Raw genomic sequence first — 18,296 nt, 5'->3', positions numbered from 1 at the left:
AGGCAGCACGAGGAGGAGCTACTTGGTTTGTGCAAACTCCCCCCCCCCCCTTTCCTCTCTTGGCTGATGAGGAAAAGCAGGCAGGCAATGCTAACTTGCTCCAGTCGCTCAGCCTCTAGCTCTGGGCCTGGACGTCCAAGCGCGTCAGCAGCTTTGCCCAAGGATATACAGAGTCCATCTGGACCACGGCAGGGCTTCTCCAGCCTTCTGCTGATGGTGGGTGAATGTGCCTGCAGCAACAGCAGCAGCAGCAGCCCTGGCTGACCACCGGTCCTCCTCAGGATGACTCCCCAGCAGAAAGCCAGCTTGTCACCACAGGGGCAGAGTGAGCAGAATTTGGGAGCCTGTCCTCCCACCCAGGAGTGGAGCAAGGCAAGTACTTGAATGGTGTGAAAGGAGGCTGAAGGTGCAGAGAGTCTGTGTACAGAGAGGTACAGCTAGGCTGGCTGTTCCATGTGTCTAGAGAAGTTACCTCTCTGTCCGGGCTGGAACGGCTTGTCCCCACATTCCTTCCTGGACGTTTCACTTTTTCCAATTTGTTTTTCTTCCCCTTCCCTTCTATTTATTGCTCGTGTGCTCATTTCTCCGCCAGCTTCCCCTGATGAGCCGCTCTTGAATCCTTGCTTATTTTCTTTTACTTGATCGTACCACAGAATCTGCTGAACCCGCAGCTGCTTCCTCCAACCATATGTATTTCCCCGCACCGGGATAAACTTTCCATGCTTAGCTAGACAGTGTGTAACCACTAGACCTGTCCAACACACTTTCCTCTCGGCAGCCAACACATCTCTGTGTGCAGAGTACATGCTTATACAACGGTTCTCTGTGTGCTGTTCTTGTGCATGCCATATATCATGCACATGCTAAAACAGACAGGCAGTGCTTCTGAATACCAGTTGCTGTAAACCACAGGGGCAAAAGTTGCCCTTGAGCATCCCACTGGGGCATCTGGTAGGCCCCTGTGAGAACAGAACGCTGGACTAGATGGGCCATTGGTCCAATCCAGCAGGCTCTTATCCGTTAGACAATATTTGCTCAGCACACCCATTAGGCAGAATTCCATAAATATGTTTGTGGTTTACCAAGACTGAATAATATAATCACAGACTGATTCATGGCTTGACATTTCAGGGCCATTTCACACATTCCCTGGGCAATCTAAACCCAGATTTATATCCAACCCACAGCCAGTTCTCTACTTCTGGAAAAGTGTAACTGTCTAATATGCATATTTTAAAGCACCTGTCAGTCACACTGACAGTTCACATTCTGAAGACTGTCTAAGACTATCAGTAGCTACATGGTGGCCATGCTCTGGTCAGAAGCAGTAATTCTTCTGAATACCAGTTGCTGGAGACTACAGGAGGGGAGTGGGCTCTTGTGTTCAGGTGCTGCTTGCTGGTTTCCCACAGGCATCTGGTTGGCCACTGGATGCTACACTAGATGGGCCACTTGTCTGATCCAGAAGAGCTCTTCTTCCTTTCTTCTGTTTAAGTAGACACCTGAAAATTGCAAAGCATAAAGAGGCATTTCATGTAAAGCTGTTGGGAGTTTTGTTGCTAACCTGGATAGTTAAAACCATGACTTTATTCTACTTGAATTCTTCATTCAAATGTTTCAAGGGGACATCTACTTAGGGTGGCCATGTGTCCTACATTCCCAGAAGAGAGTACTGTATTTGATGAGCTGTCCGGTTTAACAGCAGAAAACCCTAAGAAGCGAGAGCAAGTTGTACACCAACAGTTAGGACCTTGGCAGCAGACTAAGCAGAGATGGATATATGCATTTCTGTTTAAATTATAGTAATCATTTGCAGTATAAATATAAATTAGCACAGGGTGATGCATTTCCTCTCCTGGAGTGATGAGTAAGTGGACAGCTTATACCCACTGGGTAGGAAATGCCTGGCAAAGAAGCTGCTCAGTTGCTCCAGACCAGCTTACTTGATGCTTGAAGCATGAGCCCTCCAAAGTTTAGGTAGACCTATGCCAGCTGCTGCCCTCCACTTGTAGAGGTGGCCAAATTTCACGGTGAGGTGAATTTCTGTCAACCAAGGCTGCTGTTTTTTATACTGTTGTTATACTGTTGTGATGCTGTTTTGTCTGCTAATGTTATAGAACTGAATGCTGTACAGGTGGTGGTGGTGGTGAGGAACAACAGGTATACTTGCAGGAGAAATTATCCCATTACCTGATGCTATTTTAGATGCTATAAAATCCCTCACCTTTCCTCTGAGGAGCTCAAGGTGGCATACGTGGTTTTCCTCATCATTTAAATCCCCACAACAATATTGTGAGGTGGGTTAGACTGAGAGGCCATGACCAGCCCCCAAGGTTGTGGAGAACGAGGTTCCTATTTTTGTGTGGGAGTGTACTGTGGTTCATGCCTTTTGGGGGAAAGCCTTTTATCTGACCTCCAAAATCACTAAACAATCTATGTCTCCTCTAATTCGGCACTTGCCAGGCGTATCACTGGATTTGACCCCAAATTCTACCCTTAAATCTAAAGAATTAATTTCCTTCCTGAAGCTAGGCTAGTTATTGCCCAATATGGAAGGAAACCTCTAATATACCAATAGTGGTTGGGGTTAATAACATCTGGAACATTGCTCTATCAGAATGCCTCACATATCACTGGTGAATAATCAAAGGCATCTCCAAAAAGATACCTTTGACACAATTCAATCTCCCTTTTTCTCTTTTATTGGGAATGGGATATTTTAATGCCATAATCATTACAGAGGTGTCTGTGGAAGTGATATATTGATTGAAAAATGTCTAGTATACCAGATCAGTAATTGGGTCCCTATTGAGGGTATTTGGTGAGCCAACATGACAGTGATGAGGGATTGCGGATTGGAGTAATTTTTCTGTAGGATTATGGCAGTGGTCAAAGCTGAAGTGTAACTTTTGAATAAAAGTGTGTGTTTTTTAATAATAATAATAATAAGTGGCATACATGACTGTCCATAGCCACTGTATGTCAACAACCCTGGTCACCCAGTGAGCATTGTAGCAGAATGGGGATGGAGTGTCACCTACCACAGATGTATGGTAACTAATTTATAAAAAAATCAATAGCTCACCAATAATTGGCTACCTTGTAACAACTCAGAATCATCAATACAAACAAATGTGACCAAAGGAAATAGATTTGAAATTGATATGAGCAGCAAAACCTTAATACAAAGTGAGGAAGGTGTTTTGTGCCAGAATCCAACTTGGTATATTGTAAATAAGCAATAAATGCTCTCAGAGGGGCTCATCTCCAACCCCCCCCCCCCCCCGCTGCCCCCTTGACTCTTAGCTCTCCCGTAGGTCCTCCCACTGTCCTCCAGGGGGCGGTACCACCCACTTTGGGGACCACTGCCATACACTACCATGCAAAGACATTTCCCTTCCCAGTGACTGTCCCTGTCACTCTCCAGCTCTTCCAGCTGCAGGCATTTATTTCTTTAGTCTTACTAGCCAGAGTGGTGCAGTGGTCAGAGTGTCAGACTAGGACATTCCATCCCTATTCAGGTGAAGGTTTTTGCATATTTGGTAAGTTGTTATATATTAATATTTTGTGCTGCAAATTTGCTTCACCCTTATGTTTTTGTTAGTAAGAATATGTAAAAAAGACTTTTATGCAATTTTCTTTGCCATTTATATTTTTTTCTAAGCTACAGAGCACATGCTTATTTTTACATAGGTTTATTTTTTGAATAAGGGAGCAATTAATTGTTACTCTTCTGAATTTTACTGTGTTAGCATCCTCCTTAGTGGGTCATGCAAAGCCCTATTCTAAATAATGCTTTGACAGGGTAGGGGGCACTGGTGATGATTTCAGGGGACAGTGGTCCGAAAAAGTTTGGGAACCACACTGGTCAGTGGATACACAGTGCTGCCCACTTGGGGTTTTCTCCTTTCCCCAGGTGCCCCCAGTCTGTCCACAGCACAAGGTTGGCTGCCCTTCCTTCTTTTCTTGTCATGCCAAAGTGAGAAGATTCAGAAATGTTTAAGCCTTGTGTGAAAGGGGAGCTACTTCTAAATAGCTTGACGTTAGCTTGGATAGCTCAGTTGGTTAGAGCACGATGCTGATAACACCAAGGTTGCAGGTTCGATCTCTGTATGGGACAGCTGCATATTCCTGCATTGCAGAGGGTTGGACTAGATGATCCTCAGGGTCCCTTCCAACTCTACAATTCTATGATCCTTACTCTGAATATTATTGCTCCCTTCGAGTCCATTCCTGCATACCAGTGCGGATATGAAAGGTCCATCCCGTCCCGTCCCGTCCCCCCACCCAGTAGGATTTACACTAGGGTAGTTACAAAATCCCCATCTCTGTTGCTTCATTTTTGCAGCCCAGTCTCAGGTGGGGGGTCATTTTGGTGATTTTTCAGAAAGGTGTGGAATTCAGCATGGTGGGGCGAATGTTATTACTATCATTATCATAGTCATTTATTTAGACCCCACCTTTTGCCCTGACAGGGTTCAGGGTGACTAACAGATAAAAACAAGAACCACTAAAAATAGGGGGGGAACAATACAGTGGTACCTGGGGTTACATATGCTTCAGGTTACATACGCTTCAGGTTACACACTCCGCTAACCCAGAAATAGTGCTTCAGGTTAAGAACTTTGCTTCAGGATGAGAACAGAAATCGTGCTCCAGCGGCGCGGCAGCAGCAGGAGTTCCCACTAGCTAAAGTGGTGCTTCAGGTTAAGAACAGTTTCAGGTTAAGTACGGACCTCCGGAACGAATTAAGTACTTAACCTGAGGTACCACTGTAATCAAAAAACAAGTAAACATTGATAGAATTAAAACTATATATGCATACACAATCTTATTACAAACATACAGATAATTACCATAAAACCAGTGTGGTGACAGCCCTTTCATTAAAAGCAGCCAGTTCTCAAAAGAAGGACTTCACCTGCCAGCAGAAGGCCAGCAAGGAGGGAGCCAGTCTAGCTTCTCTAGGGAGGGAGTTCCAAAGTTTCTTGGTGCAGCCATCACTGAGAAGTCTCTGAGGTCCTGGGCCCCCATGAAGTGTGCCTGTGAGGGTGGTGGGACTGAGAGAAGGGAACCCAGGCAGGTTCCTATAAGGGAATAACGTATTTCAAATAGCTTGGGCCTAAGCTGTGTAACAATAACACCCTGCACTCCTTTCCTCTTGGTAAATGGTTGCTGGTGGGTGGTGGCAAATATTTATTTTATTTGCAATCAGAAGAATAGGGTGAGCCCCTATGAAAGATATCTCATGCATCCAAGAGTAAAGAGGCGCATCTGTGGCACACTACAGAAGCTATGCCATGTGAATGCCGGACTAAATAGCACCATATCTCCTGGGCCACTTTCCCCTGCCTTGCAGCTGCCGTTTCCCTGCCAACCCCTGGAATATCCACGGAGTGACATGAGCTGCATTCACACAGCAGTCTATGCCATTTCACTTTCCAAATTATTTAAATTTGTATACTACCCTTTATCTATAGATCTCAGACTGGTTCATAACCTAAGATTACAATATAAAAAGCAATATAAAAAGCAATATAAAAGTGCATCTAGGCTGCAACTGGTCAGTTTCAGTGCAAGCCTATGATTGCTGGCTGCATCTTGCCTTCTTCTCCCTATCATGTTACTTTGGTAAGTAGTTCAATAGGGAGAAGGTCCTGAGTGTGTGGCTCTGCTCATGGATTTTCAGAATGACTTCTTAATGGCTTAAGAAAAAGAAGGAGCTTGGTCTATTACAAGACCAAACTACATTGCAAGGTGGGTCATTAACAGACTGATCAACAAAGACCTGAAATTTAATAAACAGTGTATGTAAAACTTTAGAGCCAAATGTTGTTTGACTCCCAACTCCCACCATCCCTGATGATTCTGGAAACCTAGCAGAATATAGTGGAAGTTTAGGACTGATTTTTGTATTAATTGCTTTGGGGGGGGGTGATATTTGCAACCTCATTGACCGAGAAAATGGTGAAGGGTAATGTGATAAAATGTCAGGCTCTAATCTGGCATGCAGTCCTTTCCTGCTGCTTTCATGGGGGGGAATCATGGGGAAACAGAAGCAAGTATGTGCAGAAATAGGGGTAGGGGCGTTGCCCAGTGATATAGTGCAGTGTTGTGCCACACCACACCCACTGGTGTGAATTAAATTAATCACCACGTGCCAGCAGATCAGTAAAAAAGCAGCACTTCCATAACACAACAGTAGAGTACTGCAGCGTGAAAGGAATGTTAGAAAACTACCACAGTATTTCCTGCATCTGAATACACCCCTGGTGTCAGGAAATGTAACATCATTTCAAGGAGACAAGTTGCAGTTTCAGGGGGTGGGGGGGGGAGCAAGCAAAGGAGGCTAGTGGCACCACCTCTGTTGTCAAACAGCTGGAGTAAAAACACAGAAAAACGCATCGTCAGGAAGAATGGGCCTGTGCCCTATAGCTATGGTGTATGTAGGACTGGATCAAAGGACAGAAGTCCAGGGCCCTGCAGCCCTGGGCCCCCAAAATGAGCGTGGCAGGTGATGCAGCACACATGGTTGCTGAGCTTTTTTTTTTAGGGAAACCCCAAAATTGTTGAGGTTTTTGTTGTTCAGTTGTTGTTTTTTACTTGCCTAAGATCCAGAACAAAGCACCACCTTTAGGAAATTCCTCCTGGACATTCATTCCACCTCTGAAATCATGGTAATGTCCAAGAAAATCCTGGCATACGGCAGTCCTACTGGTGTGGGCATGCCTGGGAGTTGAAGACACCAGGCTGATACTTACCACTGTAGCATCCTTCCTTTTCACTTATCTTTTCTTTAAAACGTTTTATAGCCACGGGGCAGATACCTGGCTGTGTGCATGGTTATCGGTGCTCATTTTATCATTTCTAATTGGAAACCACACTGGTCTTCTTTTCTACAACAAAATGTTGATTATTAGTCCCAAAGAAATGTATTGAAAGCATAAGGAAGCATGTCCCATTTTGTTCCTTTAGTCATGATGGTGCTGTGATCTCAGTGACTTAAAAATGCAAAACTGCACGTGCTCAGAGTCCTTCCTTTATTTATTTTTTTAAAATCAGTGCTGGTAAACTTTTTTTAAAAAAAAATATTTTGGCTCTAACATGGCAGGAATGTAGAACCAGCTTCAAATGCAGCTAGGTTGTTCTTTTTATTCATTCAGAAGCTGGGCGGGGGTGGGCAACACACATCAAACAAAATGCAGTATTTCGTAAGAAACAGCGTGACAGATACAGGATAGGTGTGGACTGTGGCTATGTTTACAACACTTCCCAAACAAACAATGGGAGTATACTGCATGTGTCCACTGGGTCAGTTTTTATCTGAGCTGTGGCACATCTGGGGAAGGGGATTCAAACCATTGGATGCCCCTGCATACAAAACATTCCCAGTGCATGGAAAGCCAGATTGATCTGCTTTACCCTGATTTTTCTTAGTGAAAGGGAATTTGATGGTGTGAAAGTGGACTAATGTCTGGAGTTGCTCTGCCCAGACACAGGGCCAACCACCTTCAGGAGAACATAGCCATGGTGGGCATGTGGGTGGTTTCCTCTCAGACATTTAAGGTAAAGGTAAAGGGACCCCTGACCATTAGGTCCAGTCGTGGCCAACTCTGGGGTTGCGGCGCTCATCTCGCTCTATAGGCCGAGGGAGCCAGCGTACAGCTTCCGGGTCATGTGGCCAGCATGACTAAGCCACTTCTGGCGAACTGGAGCAGCGCACGGAAACGCCGTTTACCTTCCTGCCGGAGCAGTACCTATTTATCTACTTGCAATTCGTGCTTTCGAACTGCTAGGTTGGCAGGAGCAGGGACCAAGCAAGGGGAGCTCACACCGCTGTGGGGATTCGAACCACCGACCTTCTGATTGGCAAGTCCTAGGCTCTGTGGTTTAACCCCACAGTGCCACCCGCATCCCTCATTTAGGACATTTAGGATGCAGCAAATGCCTAACACTTTAGAACAGTCCTTTCAGCCTTGGGTCCCTAGTTGGACTGCAACTCCCACCATCCCTGGCTGAGGAGGCTGGGAATGATGGGAGTATTAGGCCAACAACACCTGGGGACAGGAAAGCTGAAGAACACCAGCTTGGATGAAAGAAATTCCCTCCTCCTCCTGAAAGGAATAACAGTAAAGGTAAAAGCACATCAATCCTTCACAGCTTCTGTGGGAAGGAAACATGAATCCCTGTGATCCATGTGTGTAGGGTGAATAGCAAGAGAATGAGCTGGGTGCTTAGATTCAAAATATGAGGCTAAACTCACTCTCCAGCAGAAGAAATTCCCCAATAGCAGATTTTGAACTCACAAAAGTCAAGCAGCATTATAATGTGGGGATATAAGTTACTGTACCCTTTTATACCACTTAGCTGTATCCAGAGCTTCCCTCTTTCCTACCCCTCTTAGCACTGAACTGGTCATAACACTGAAGTAAGTTTCAAATGTGTTACTTACAAAACGTTCTAAAGGTCAGATTCATTCATGTATCCAGACAGCAGCAAGGAAAACTCAGGCAGAATACTCTTGGATAGAATATACAGAAAGGTTGCTTCAAACACGTGCTCTAAGCTTGGAGCCTGCTTAGGCCTGCTTAGACACGTCTTCTTTGGCCATTAACATCATGTGGAGAGAAAGAGAACAGGAAGAAAAGGCTTCACTTCCTCTCTCATTTGAGAAGAGGGGGCATCACTTAGCTGAGTCTAGGAATCCAGCTCTATAGTCTTAACCCCTTCACACACTAACTAGCACTAATGCGTAGTTATGTTTGACTGCAATTTCCCATAGTTTTTATGTCCAGGCTGCTTCAGGTTGAGCTTGCAGTTATCTTATCCGTGCCTCCCCTTCACATGGAACTGCTAGGTCCTGCATCTTTTACAGCTAGAATATTGAATCAGTTGTAGCAGATAAAGCAGGCCTGATCTCCAAGAGGTCTTGGAAGTTTTAGGGCAAGGATGAGGAATCTCTTTACAGACTGGTCTCAGGCCCAGACATACCTGCAATTTGCCACTTGTTTGCTAAATTCATAGGTCTAATGGTTGGGCCAAGTGTCCAGCCGAACAGCAGAGGGAACCTAAGAGGTGACAGGCTAGAAGTTTACAAAATCATGCAAGGCATAGTGAAAATTGGCTAGAGAAAAGTTTTCCTACCTGTCTCATAACTCTAGAACTTGTGGACATCCAAGGAAACTGAATGTAGGAATAGATAAAAATTAGTCCTTATTAGTAGTATTAGTGTTATTGAAGCAAAAAATAAAATAAAAATCAACACAAGAATAGAGATAGAAATACAAAGCAAAACAAACAGTGCAGTATACTCTCCTTAAACCAGGTAAGCAGAGTACTTAAAACCATTCCAAAAGCCAAATTTCACACTACCATGGAGAAGGGCCCTGGGTATCTGTATTTGTTGGATATATGGAAGACTAGATGGCCCATTGGCCTGATCCAACAGGCACTTCTTAAGTTCTTCATTCTGCTCCAGTGCTTTTCAGCAGCAATTCATTGTACAGAAATTAGCAGGTGGCAAGTGATTATCAAGACCTGGCCAATCCAGTTTTTCCCAGTCAGTTGGCAATCCTTTGTCAAGGTGCATATGCAAACTAGCCAGAGGGAAAGGAAGAGAGCAGGGTGTGGCTTTTCTCATGTCTGTACCTGCCCAAATTCCTTCTTAATAATGCCATTACTTGGCACTTGCCTGTAGCTTTCAGATGTCCAAAGCACTTAACATTATCCCCGTCATCTTACAACAATCCTGTAAGGTACACCAGTATTATTAGTGCCAAGTTGCAAATGGGAAGTCAAGGGTGATTGGCTTACCGAAGGGCGGGGGGGGGGGTGCTTCCAAAATTCTGCATCTGAATTTCATAGATGAGTAGAGTTGGAAGAGACCAAATGGTTTTCTAGTCCACTCCCTTCAGTGCATGAATTTGTTCCCAGATTTTGGAGTTCCAACTTTATCTGAAGATTTTGCTTCTGAAGTGGAGCTGTGCCTTAGAAAGTTTTTATCTTTCCTTCCTGCCCCCCTTCCCATTTCCAAATTCTGTACAGAGCACTGCTTTCAGTTCCTTCGCATCTCTCTCCCCTCTCCCCATTTTGTGGTGATAGTATATTTTGGTGGTTTTTAAGGTTTACCAGTGAGCACATAACTCTTGTGTACTGACACACATCTCAAAGGTGCCTTCCATCTTGCTCCCTTTTCTCCCTCAGGTGGTGTATACACACACCAGTATACACACACAAGGTGGTGTATACACACCCAGTTTGGCGTTTTCTAAAGGCGTTTTTGTAACCATTGCTTTGTAAGTGTCCTTACCTACAGCCTATGCAGGCAGCACGAGCAATTGTTAAATCATTGCCATTTATATATTTGGGCAAAACCTGCAACCAGTTCATTTTTAAGGCAGGGTCTTGCAAAACATGTTTCCTGACCAGGAATTGAACCCGGACCGTGGCGGTAAGAGTGCCGAATCCTAACCACTAGACCACCAGGGAATTTTTTTTAATTACTGCCATTTGTACCTACAGAAGGTGTATCCTCTTTGCCTAAATTGTACATTTGTTCCTTTGCACCCTCTCCTTTCAACGCTCAACACCTTTTTTTAATCTCTTGACCCCCATACGTTTATTGATAAACCGGAAGACTAATAACACTGTGTTTATGTTAGCACTCTGTATGTCCAGTGGTTTCCTTCCCTTGCATCATGCAGGAAACTTTACAACTACATACCTCTTTTCTTTTGGCAGGGCACTCTAAGTATGCTCAAAGGCTATCTGCTCTGGCACAATGCATGGCAAATTACAGTGTTTCATTTCAAGGTACCGTATTTTTCGCCCTATAGGACACACTTTTTCCCCTCCAAAAATGAAGGGGAAATGTATGTGCGTCCTATGGGGCGAATACAGGCTTTCGCTGAAGCCTGGAGAGTGAGAGGGGTCGGTGCGCACCGACCCCTCTCGCTCTCCAGGCTTCAGGAAGCTCCGCACAACCCTCGGGAGCTGCCTGCACTCCCGGGCTTGGCGCAGCTCCACGTAACCCTCCGGAGCCTGGTGCGGCTTCGGCATCGCTCTGGCTCCCATTCTGGGGGCTGGTGTCGGGGGAAGCTAGGGCGAAAAATACAGTACTTGAGTTTTGCTATGCTCTGAATCTCCATGCCCTGGCACTAGACAGGCTGGGACCCAGTTTGATTTATTTAACGAGGAGTGCAAAAAAAAGGGGGTGGTTGGGAGGCACTTCTGGCTTCCAATATATCTGCTCCTGTTATACCTATTAATTCCATTGGGGTCATTGTGGTTTCTCAAAGGGCAACACAAAAAATAGACATGCCTCAAACCTGTCCAGCTGCCACCATAAGCAGTCAGATGCCATGCTTCTCGGTTGAAAAAAGTTTATAGGGATTGTGACATTAAGTTGATCAAAGCTTTGCAATTTTAATAAACTGGATTCAGCAGCAGCAGCAGCAACAACAACTGAAATGCCTTTTTGCAGAATCCACATATGATGTTATTAGCACCAAAATACTGGCCTGTACTTTTTCATTTAATCTGGATTTACCCTTTCTGGAGAAAATCCAGTGTGTTGGTTGGTTGTTTTTCAAGTCGGTTGCCGATGACCCTTTTGCAATATCCATTTACATCCCCTTTCTGCAAAAACCCTGTGTCTTGACACACAACCTTTTGGAAGAGTCTGCTCTAAGTTCGAAGCGAGACAACAGCTTCCGCCACCCTAGAGGTGGAAGGTGGTTTTAAAGAGCGGTGGCTGCTTCTGATATGTGGATATCCATCCTTCTTTCACCTCTGCTCAGAAAAGGTTTTGCATGGATTCAAAAACCTGCCAAACCTCTTTGAGCACATGTGCCAGTCAGTAATGGGAAGGAAGTATATCTGTACAACATAGAAAATGATGCCTCTCCTAACCCCACTTTTAGCCAACTTAAAATACTATTGTCTGTCTCCTGCTTTAAAAGAATGAATGCAGCATGTTTTAAATAAGGCTCTTTCCTGTAAATTGTATGCCAACAAACAAGAGCTTTTCCACTTAATGTTTCCCTTAAGGGGAACGTTACAGTCGGCTGCCAGTAGTTCTCTGGAGCTGCCTGGGGTGCTATTTATTTATATACAAACTGGGTGCTGTTATTAGAAACAGCTGGCAATGCTAAAAGTTAAATTTCTAGTTCATGGGTTGAAGGGCTTCAGACGTCTTTACACCTAGAGAGAAGCACTGATCTCAGTGCAAATGTGTTCACTATTATACATCCCTGAGGCATCCTGGTGGTGGAATGGTGCAGTCTTGTTAGGTCCTGCAAGTTATGGGAAAAGGGGAGAGAACATAGCATGGGATGCTGTTTTTAGGCGTATTCCCACCGCTTCTGTAGCATGAAATTCTGAGCTCAATATTTTTCTAGGGTCTCTGAGCATAGGTATTCTGTTTAACTCTTGCCTTTATGAGTCATCAGTTGACATCACCTAACACACACACACACACACACACACACACACACACACACGCCTAACTAGGCCCATGTGCATTACCACATAGAATCACAGAATTGTAGAGTTGGAAGGGACCTCAAGGAATCTCAGCTGAAGCATCCATTATAAATGGCCATCCAGCCTCTGCTTAAAAACCTCCAAGGAAGGAGAGTCTACCACCTTCCTCAGGAGTTAATAATGCACTGACTGAAGCAGTACACACATACACATTCCCATGAATTTATTGTCAATCAATTTCACTTGATGACACTCCCTCTCTCTCTCTCTCTCTCTCTCTCTCTCACACACACACACACACACACACACATACACACACAAAGAGCTACGTTGTGCAAACATCAGCAGCTTAAAATGCAGCTAGGTCATTATATTTCTTAATTCTGATTGAAGCTGGTTTGGGAGAAAACAAATCAAAATGCAGAATTTCAGAAGAAACAACAGGTTAGATATGGGTTGTGGCTAATGTTAGGTGTACACTGCTTCCCAAGCCAGAACTGGGAGCACACTGGGTGCCAGATAGAGTAAACAGGAGGGTGCACACTAGGGTATTAGGAGTCTGGGGTAGGAGCTGTCCACTCTGGCCACATGGTGTGTTCATTTGGATGCCAAATCCCCTGAATTTTGGTGGTTGCAAATGGCATCCCTACACAAAGAATACTGTTGTAGCTGGGGTACCAGAGTGAATACTATAAACTAATAAACAGTTGTGTTTAGATAATATTTGGGATATGGATGCAAGAGAACTATTCCTCTCCCCCCACCCCTGCTCTGAGGAGTGGAAAGAAACAAGATAATTAGCAGGTTGCCTAGATGATGGGGGGCCTGATGTCACAAGAAAAAATGTCCTTTTTGAAATCTAAAGGTTTGCTGGGAGGAAGTGGGGCAGAATTCCATGGGCTGATGTGGAGGTGAGAAGCAGGAACAAGGAGATGGTGCATGGGATGTCTCTGAAAGCAGTGCTGGGTGGTAGGGAAGGAGTTAGAAGATAGGAAGTATAAGAACATAGGGTGCTGCCTTATATTGAGTCAGATCACTGGGTTCCTCTAGCTCAGTATTGTCTACACTGACCAGCAGCAGCTCTTTACAGGGTTTCAAGCAGGGTGCTCTCCCAGCCCTACCTGGAGAGGCCATTGGGAACGGAACCTGTGACCTTCTGCTTGCAGAGCAGTTGCTTTACCACTGAACTACGGTCCTTCCACAGATAGTCTACTTCATGTACATTTTCAATCCTGCAACAACCTTCCTCTTTAAAACCTTTGTAGGAAATAAACAGACTGATAGGAAATAAACAGACCAATAGTGTTGACAAAAATGGGTGGAAATTTTTCCAAAACTGAATGCCCAAAATAATTACTCCCTCCAAAAATCAGGCAGGGTGGGTTTAAGCTTGCAGCACTACCAAGACACAAAATGCAAAACAAAACACAAAACAAAAGAGCACCAGGATTCCTCACACCACACCCCCCATATAACTTATTGTGTGTGTGTGTTTTCCATTGAAGTGAGTGTGTTTGGAAGAGGAGAGAGGGAGCTGTCCTGTTTTTAGAGCTGTTGCTTGTGTTTTCAAAGGAAGAAAAGAGGCAAGATGGGCAAAAGCATTAAAGAGAGTGGGAGGCAATTAGCATGTTTTCTTTTCCTTTAGACTAGAGAAAGGTTGCTTGTTTTAAAATCTTAGGTAATTTCCTGGGGACTGACCTTAGCAGACTGGAAACTGAGCCACAATGAACAAAATGAATCTCAACAGAGACAAATGTCAGGTTCCGCACTGAGGCAGGAACAACCAGATGCACAAATATAGGATGTGGGATGCCTGGCTTTTGTAGCAGTCCATGTGAAAAGGATCTAGGAGTCTTAGCAGTCCTCAAGCTTCACATGGGCCAGCAGTGTGGTGCACCAGCCAAAAAAAGCTAATGCAATTCTAGGTAAAGGTAAAAGGACCCCTGACCATTAGGTCCAGTCGTGGCCGACTCTGGGGTTGCGGCGCTCATCTCGCTTTATTGGCCGAGGGAGCCGGCGTACAGCTTCCAGGTCATGTGGCCAGCATGACTAAGCCGCTTCTGGCGAACCAGAGCAGCACACAGAAACGCCGTTTACCTTCCCGCCGGAGCAGTACCTATTTATCTACTTGCACTTTGACGTGCTTTCAAACTGATAGGTTGGCAGGAGCAGGGACTGAGCAACGGGAGCTCACTCCATCACAGGGATTCGAACCGCCAACCTTCTGATCGGCAAGCCCTAGGCTCTGTGGTTTAACCCACAGCGCCACCCACATCCACAGCGCCACCCGCATGCAATTCTATGCTGCATCAATAGAAGTAAAGTCTCATTTAGCTATGGGCAGTTTGAGGATGCTCCATCCACCATCTAGAAATGGTCTAAATGAATAAACAAAGTGGGTAGGTGTGTGGAGGGTTCAGCATAAATCCACTTCAAGTGCACAATTAATGAGTCAACACTACAGGCACAGGATAAAGAACTAAGCTGCAACTTTAAACAGCTATGGCTTCCCCACAGTGAATTCTGGGCACTGCAGTATGATAAGGGTGCTGAGTGTGGTTAGAAAACTCCCCCATTCCCCTCCTAGAACTGCAGTTCCCAGAGTGCTTTAATAATCCCTCTCCTCAGGGGACTCTGGGAATTGTAGCTCTGTGAGAGGAATAGGGGAGGAGTCTCTAGGCACCCTTAACAAACTTCACTTCCTAGGATTCTTTGGTGGCAACCATGACAGTTTAAAGTGGCATGATAATGCTTCAAATGTATGGTGTGAACATGGACTGGGTGTCTGTCTGTGTGAAATGACTTGAGAACTTAGTTCTGGCACTGGTCACAAATTTCCTGGGCTGTGCATGTGCTCCTTAGGTTTCTGGTGTGTATACCCACACAGCAAGGCCACTGTTTTGCACCTGGTGCCAGTTGGTGGTCCATAGCTACACAGGAATCTGCCTTACACTGATCTATCTACCAGTATTGTCGATACTGATGGGCAGCGGCTCTCCAGGGTTTCAAGCAGGAGGCTCTCCCAGACCTACCAAAAGGGAACTGAATGCCTTCTGCATTCAAGGCAGGCAGAGCCAGCGCAATACATGTGGGCACCTGAGGTGAACCACAAAATGGCGCCCTCCCACCAGGGAACAAGCGAGGAGTGAAGAACTACATCGGGAATAAGGGAGGAATAAAGATAAACATTGGGAACAAGGCAGGGAATCAGATCAACCTTACCTTTTGGCTGAAGTGTGAATCAAAGTATGGCGTGGTGGGGGAAGGGGCCCACGCTGAATCACACTGGCAGATCCAGCCTCCAAGGAGTGCACCACAGCCATTGCTGGCCGTGCAGCGGCAGCAGGGGACATTGCATTCCTTAGAGGCAGGACCAGGTGCCCCTGTAGATCCTGCCACCTGAGGTGGTCACCTCACTTTGTCTCGTGCATGGGCCAGCCCCAAGGGGGGGGGGGATATGTGAGCCTGCAGCCGAGTTAATAGTAAAGCAGAATGTTCCTCAAAGCTTTACACTGTAGTGTAAATAGGGAGGAATCCCTTTTCCATGCCCCCAGCGCCCCCCCCCCCCCAGGCTTACCTTGACTCACCATTGCCCGGTTCTCATTAAAAACAGCTTCCCCCAGTTGCTCCGGGTTCCGTGTTATTTGTTTCCAGGCGGCAGCATCAACATTTGTCTCTCGAAGCAGGCTGCAATATAAAAGAAACCATACACTATGATAAATGCATAGTATCATGACAATGCTTGCAAAGTATCACATTTAAGAACTCAAAAAACCCTAAAATTTAAACTTTTCCATATTGGGACATGGGCACAAGGAAGGAAGGCAGGCAGGCAGGAAGGAAGGAAAGAAGGAAAGAAAGCAGTCTCTTTTACATAGTATTTCTGTGTGTTCTTAGGAGGGGGCATAAAGAAAGTATATTGGTTAATATTGTCATGTACCACCCACAATCTCTGCCTCGCGGTGACAAGATTTCAGGGCGTTCCAGGGGCCCACACAGGAGTTGTGTTTCATTTGGAAATCAGGCACAGCAGAGACTGTATTGTCTTTAAGATATGTGTTTTTACTGACACATATATGCATTCAAGCCTACTGTGGAGAATTCCAGAGCATGCACATCTCAAGAGGGGCATACTTCCTGCAGGTGCACATCATTAGACCTCTGTGTCTCTTTGAAACAGCCTGCTCCAGTCAGTCCACATGGCTCCTGCAACCCCCTTCTTCCCAGAAACCCTTGCCAAATGCGGCTTCCCCTTCCGCTGACATCATTGCTCTCTGTAACCTTGGCAACCTCCCTCTCTGTGCAAGGCAGAGTTCTTGTCTTGTTGATTTCTTCTATTGATGGGTTAATGACTGGCCATTTCAGCCTTTGTTTCTTAATGGCTTATCCCTGGCAAGCTATGTCAAGCTGGGCTGGCTCTCGTTGTCGGGAAAACTTAACCCAGCAGTGTTTGGTACAGTAAATCAAACCTTGATTAATTCTAACTTTTACTAATTCCATAAATTATGGGTGCCCTGCACCCAAAAACTCTGGGACTTCAGACACGGGTCCCAATATGAATGGAACCTCTTCCTTCCCTTCTGCCCTGCAAAGGCTCTGGTGGCAGATTGCTCTCCAGTCCCTGTTTCGGCAGGGAGGTGAGTCATCAGAGGCTGCTTTTCAAGGCATGTTTGCTGTAAGTGCCCCATTAGTCCACTTTTTCCACCAGCCACCTCTTCAAATGCTATTTAGCAAATCAGAGGCTGTGCCCGTTGTGTGATGCTTTTAAAGCATAAAGGGATTAATGTTCCACTCTAATGAAAACCAGATGTAGAAAGTTGCCTGGCTGAAAGCTATTTTCCACTGCCAAGCTGCAAATGAAACGATTTAATCAGCATGAAAATTGTTGCCAAATCTACAACTTTGACCGTATCTCCCAAGCTGAGATGCACCAGCACTACAGGCATCTGGGATCTGCAGGCGGTCGTCCAGTAGAGGTGATATTTAAAGCGCAACTCCAGCTCAGGTTTTTAATTTTTATTACGCAAAAAGGGGGACAAATGCAAAACTCTCATGTGTACTGAATCCTGGAAAAGTCCAATAAGCATGAATGGATACACAGACCGACCATCAATAACGTACAAATATTGGGACTATTCATGCTCAGTATAATCATAATAGTAAAGGTAAAGGTAAAGCGACCCCTGACCATTAGGTCCAGTCGCAGACTTTATTGGCCGAGGGAGCCGGCATACAGCTTCTGGGTCATGTGGCCAGCATGACTAAGCCGCTTCTGGCGAACCAGAGCAATGCACGGAAACGCTGCTTACCTTCCCGCCAGAGCGGTACCTATTTATCTACTTGCACTTTGACATGCTTTCGAACTGCTAGGTTGGCAGGAGCAGGGACCGAGCAACGGGAGCTCACCCCGTCGCGGGGATTCAAACCGCCAACCTTCTGTTCAGCAAGCCCTAGGCTCTGTGGTTTAACCCACAGCGCCACCCATGTCCAATCATAATAGTAGTTAGGGCTTATTAAATTAGTCATATTGTATGTATAGAAGATTGGTTGTACAACAGATCCCTTGCTTTAAGAATAATTCTTAACTAGTTCCCATTCTTGTTCAAACTCATTGATTCTTTGCTTTCCTTGTCTTGTAAAAAAAATAAAAATCAAGTTAGCTCAGCTGGTTAAAGCATGGTGCTGATAATGCCCAGGTTTGATCCCTATATGGGACAGTTGCATATTTCTGCCTGCAGGGTGTTGGACTAGATGATCCTTATGGCCCCTTCCAACCAACTCTACAATTGATTATAAGATTCTATGGTTCTACT

At 45.2% G+C, this 18,296-nt stretch overlaps 1 protein-coding gene and 1 long non-coding RNA gene across 7 annotated transcripts in view; one reads left to right on the top strand and one right to left on the bottom strand.

The window, feature by feature from the left end:
- Positions 1 to 115: 115 nt before the first annotated feature.
- Positions 116 to 18,296, top strand: part of LOC114588919 (rho GTPase-activating protein 20-like) — an 81,018-nt gene continuing 62,837 nt past the window's right edge. For 2 of the 3 annotated variants that reach the window (XM_077922721.1, XM_077922720.1), the window contains exon 1: positions 116 to 372. In XM_077922721.1, coding sequence (XP_077778847.1) covers positions 283 to 372 — 90 coding nt within the window. In that variant the 5' untranslated portion in view covers positions 116 to 282. Of the gene's footprint in view, positions 373 to 3,319; positions 3,543 to 18,296 lie in introns of those variants that run through there. The other variant, XM_077922723.1, reaches the window with a different exon arrangement.
- Positions 343 to 16,904, bottom strand: LOC144326231 (uncharacterized). Of its 4 annotated transcripts, none has more exons than XR_013391440.1 (5): positions 16,618 to 16,904; positions 16,061 to 16,170; positions 8,453 to 9,183; positions 4,857 to 6,896; positions 343 to 1,502 (listed from the first exon to the last, which is right to left on the bottom strand). It is a non-coding gene; the product is annotated as an uncharacterized LOC144326231 (long non-coding RNA). The 4 variants fall into 4 exon arrangements; XR_013391439.1 differs by having other exon boundaries at positions 4,857 to 8,601; positions 9,145 to 9,183; XR_013391437.1 differs by having other exon boundaries at positions 4,857 to 9,183.

The sequence above is a fragment of the Podarcis muralis genome, chromosome Z (assembly GCF_964188315.1).
Source record: "Podarcis muralis chromosome Z, rPodMur119.hap1.1, whole genome shotgun sequence".
NCBI lineage: Eukaryota > Metazoa > Chordata > Lepidosauria > Squamata > Lacertidae > Podarcis > Podarcis muralis.
Note: the sequence above shows the minus strand (reverse complement) of the source record. Positions and strands in the feature narration are given on the sequence as shown.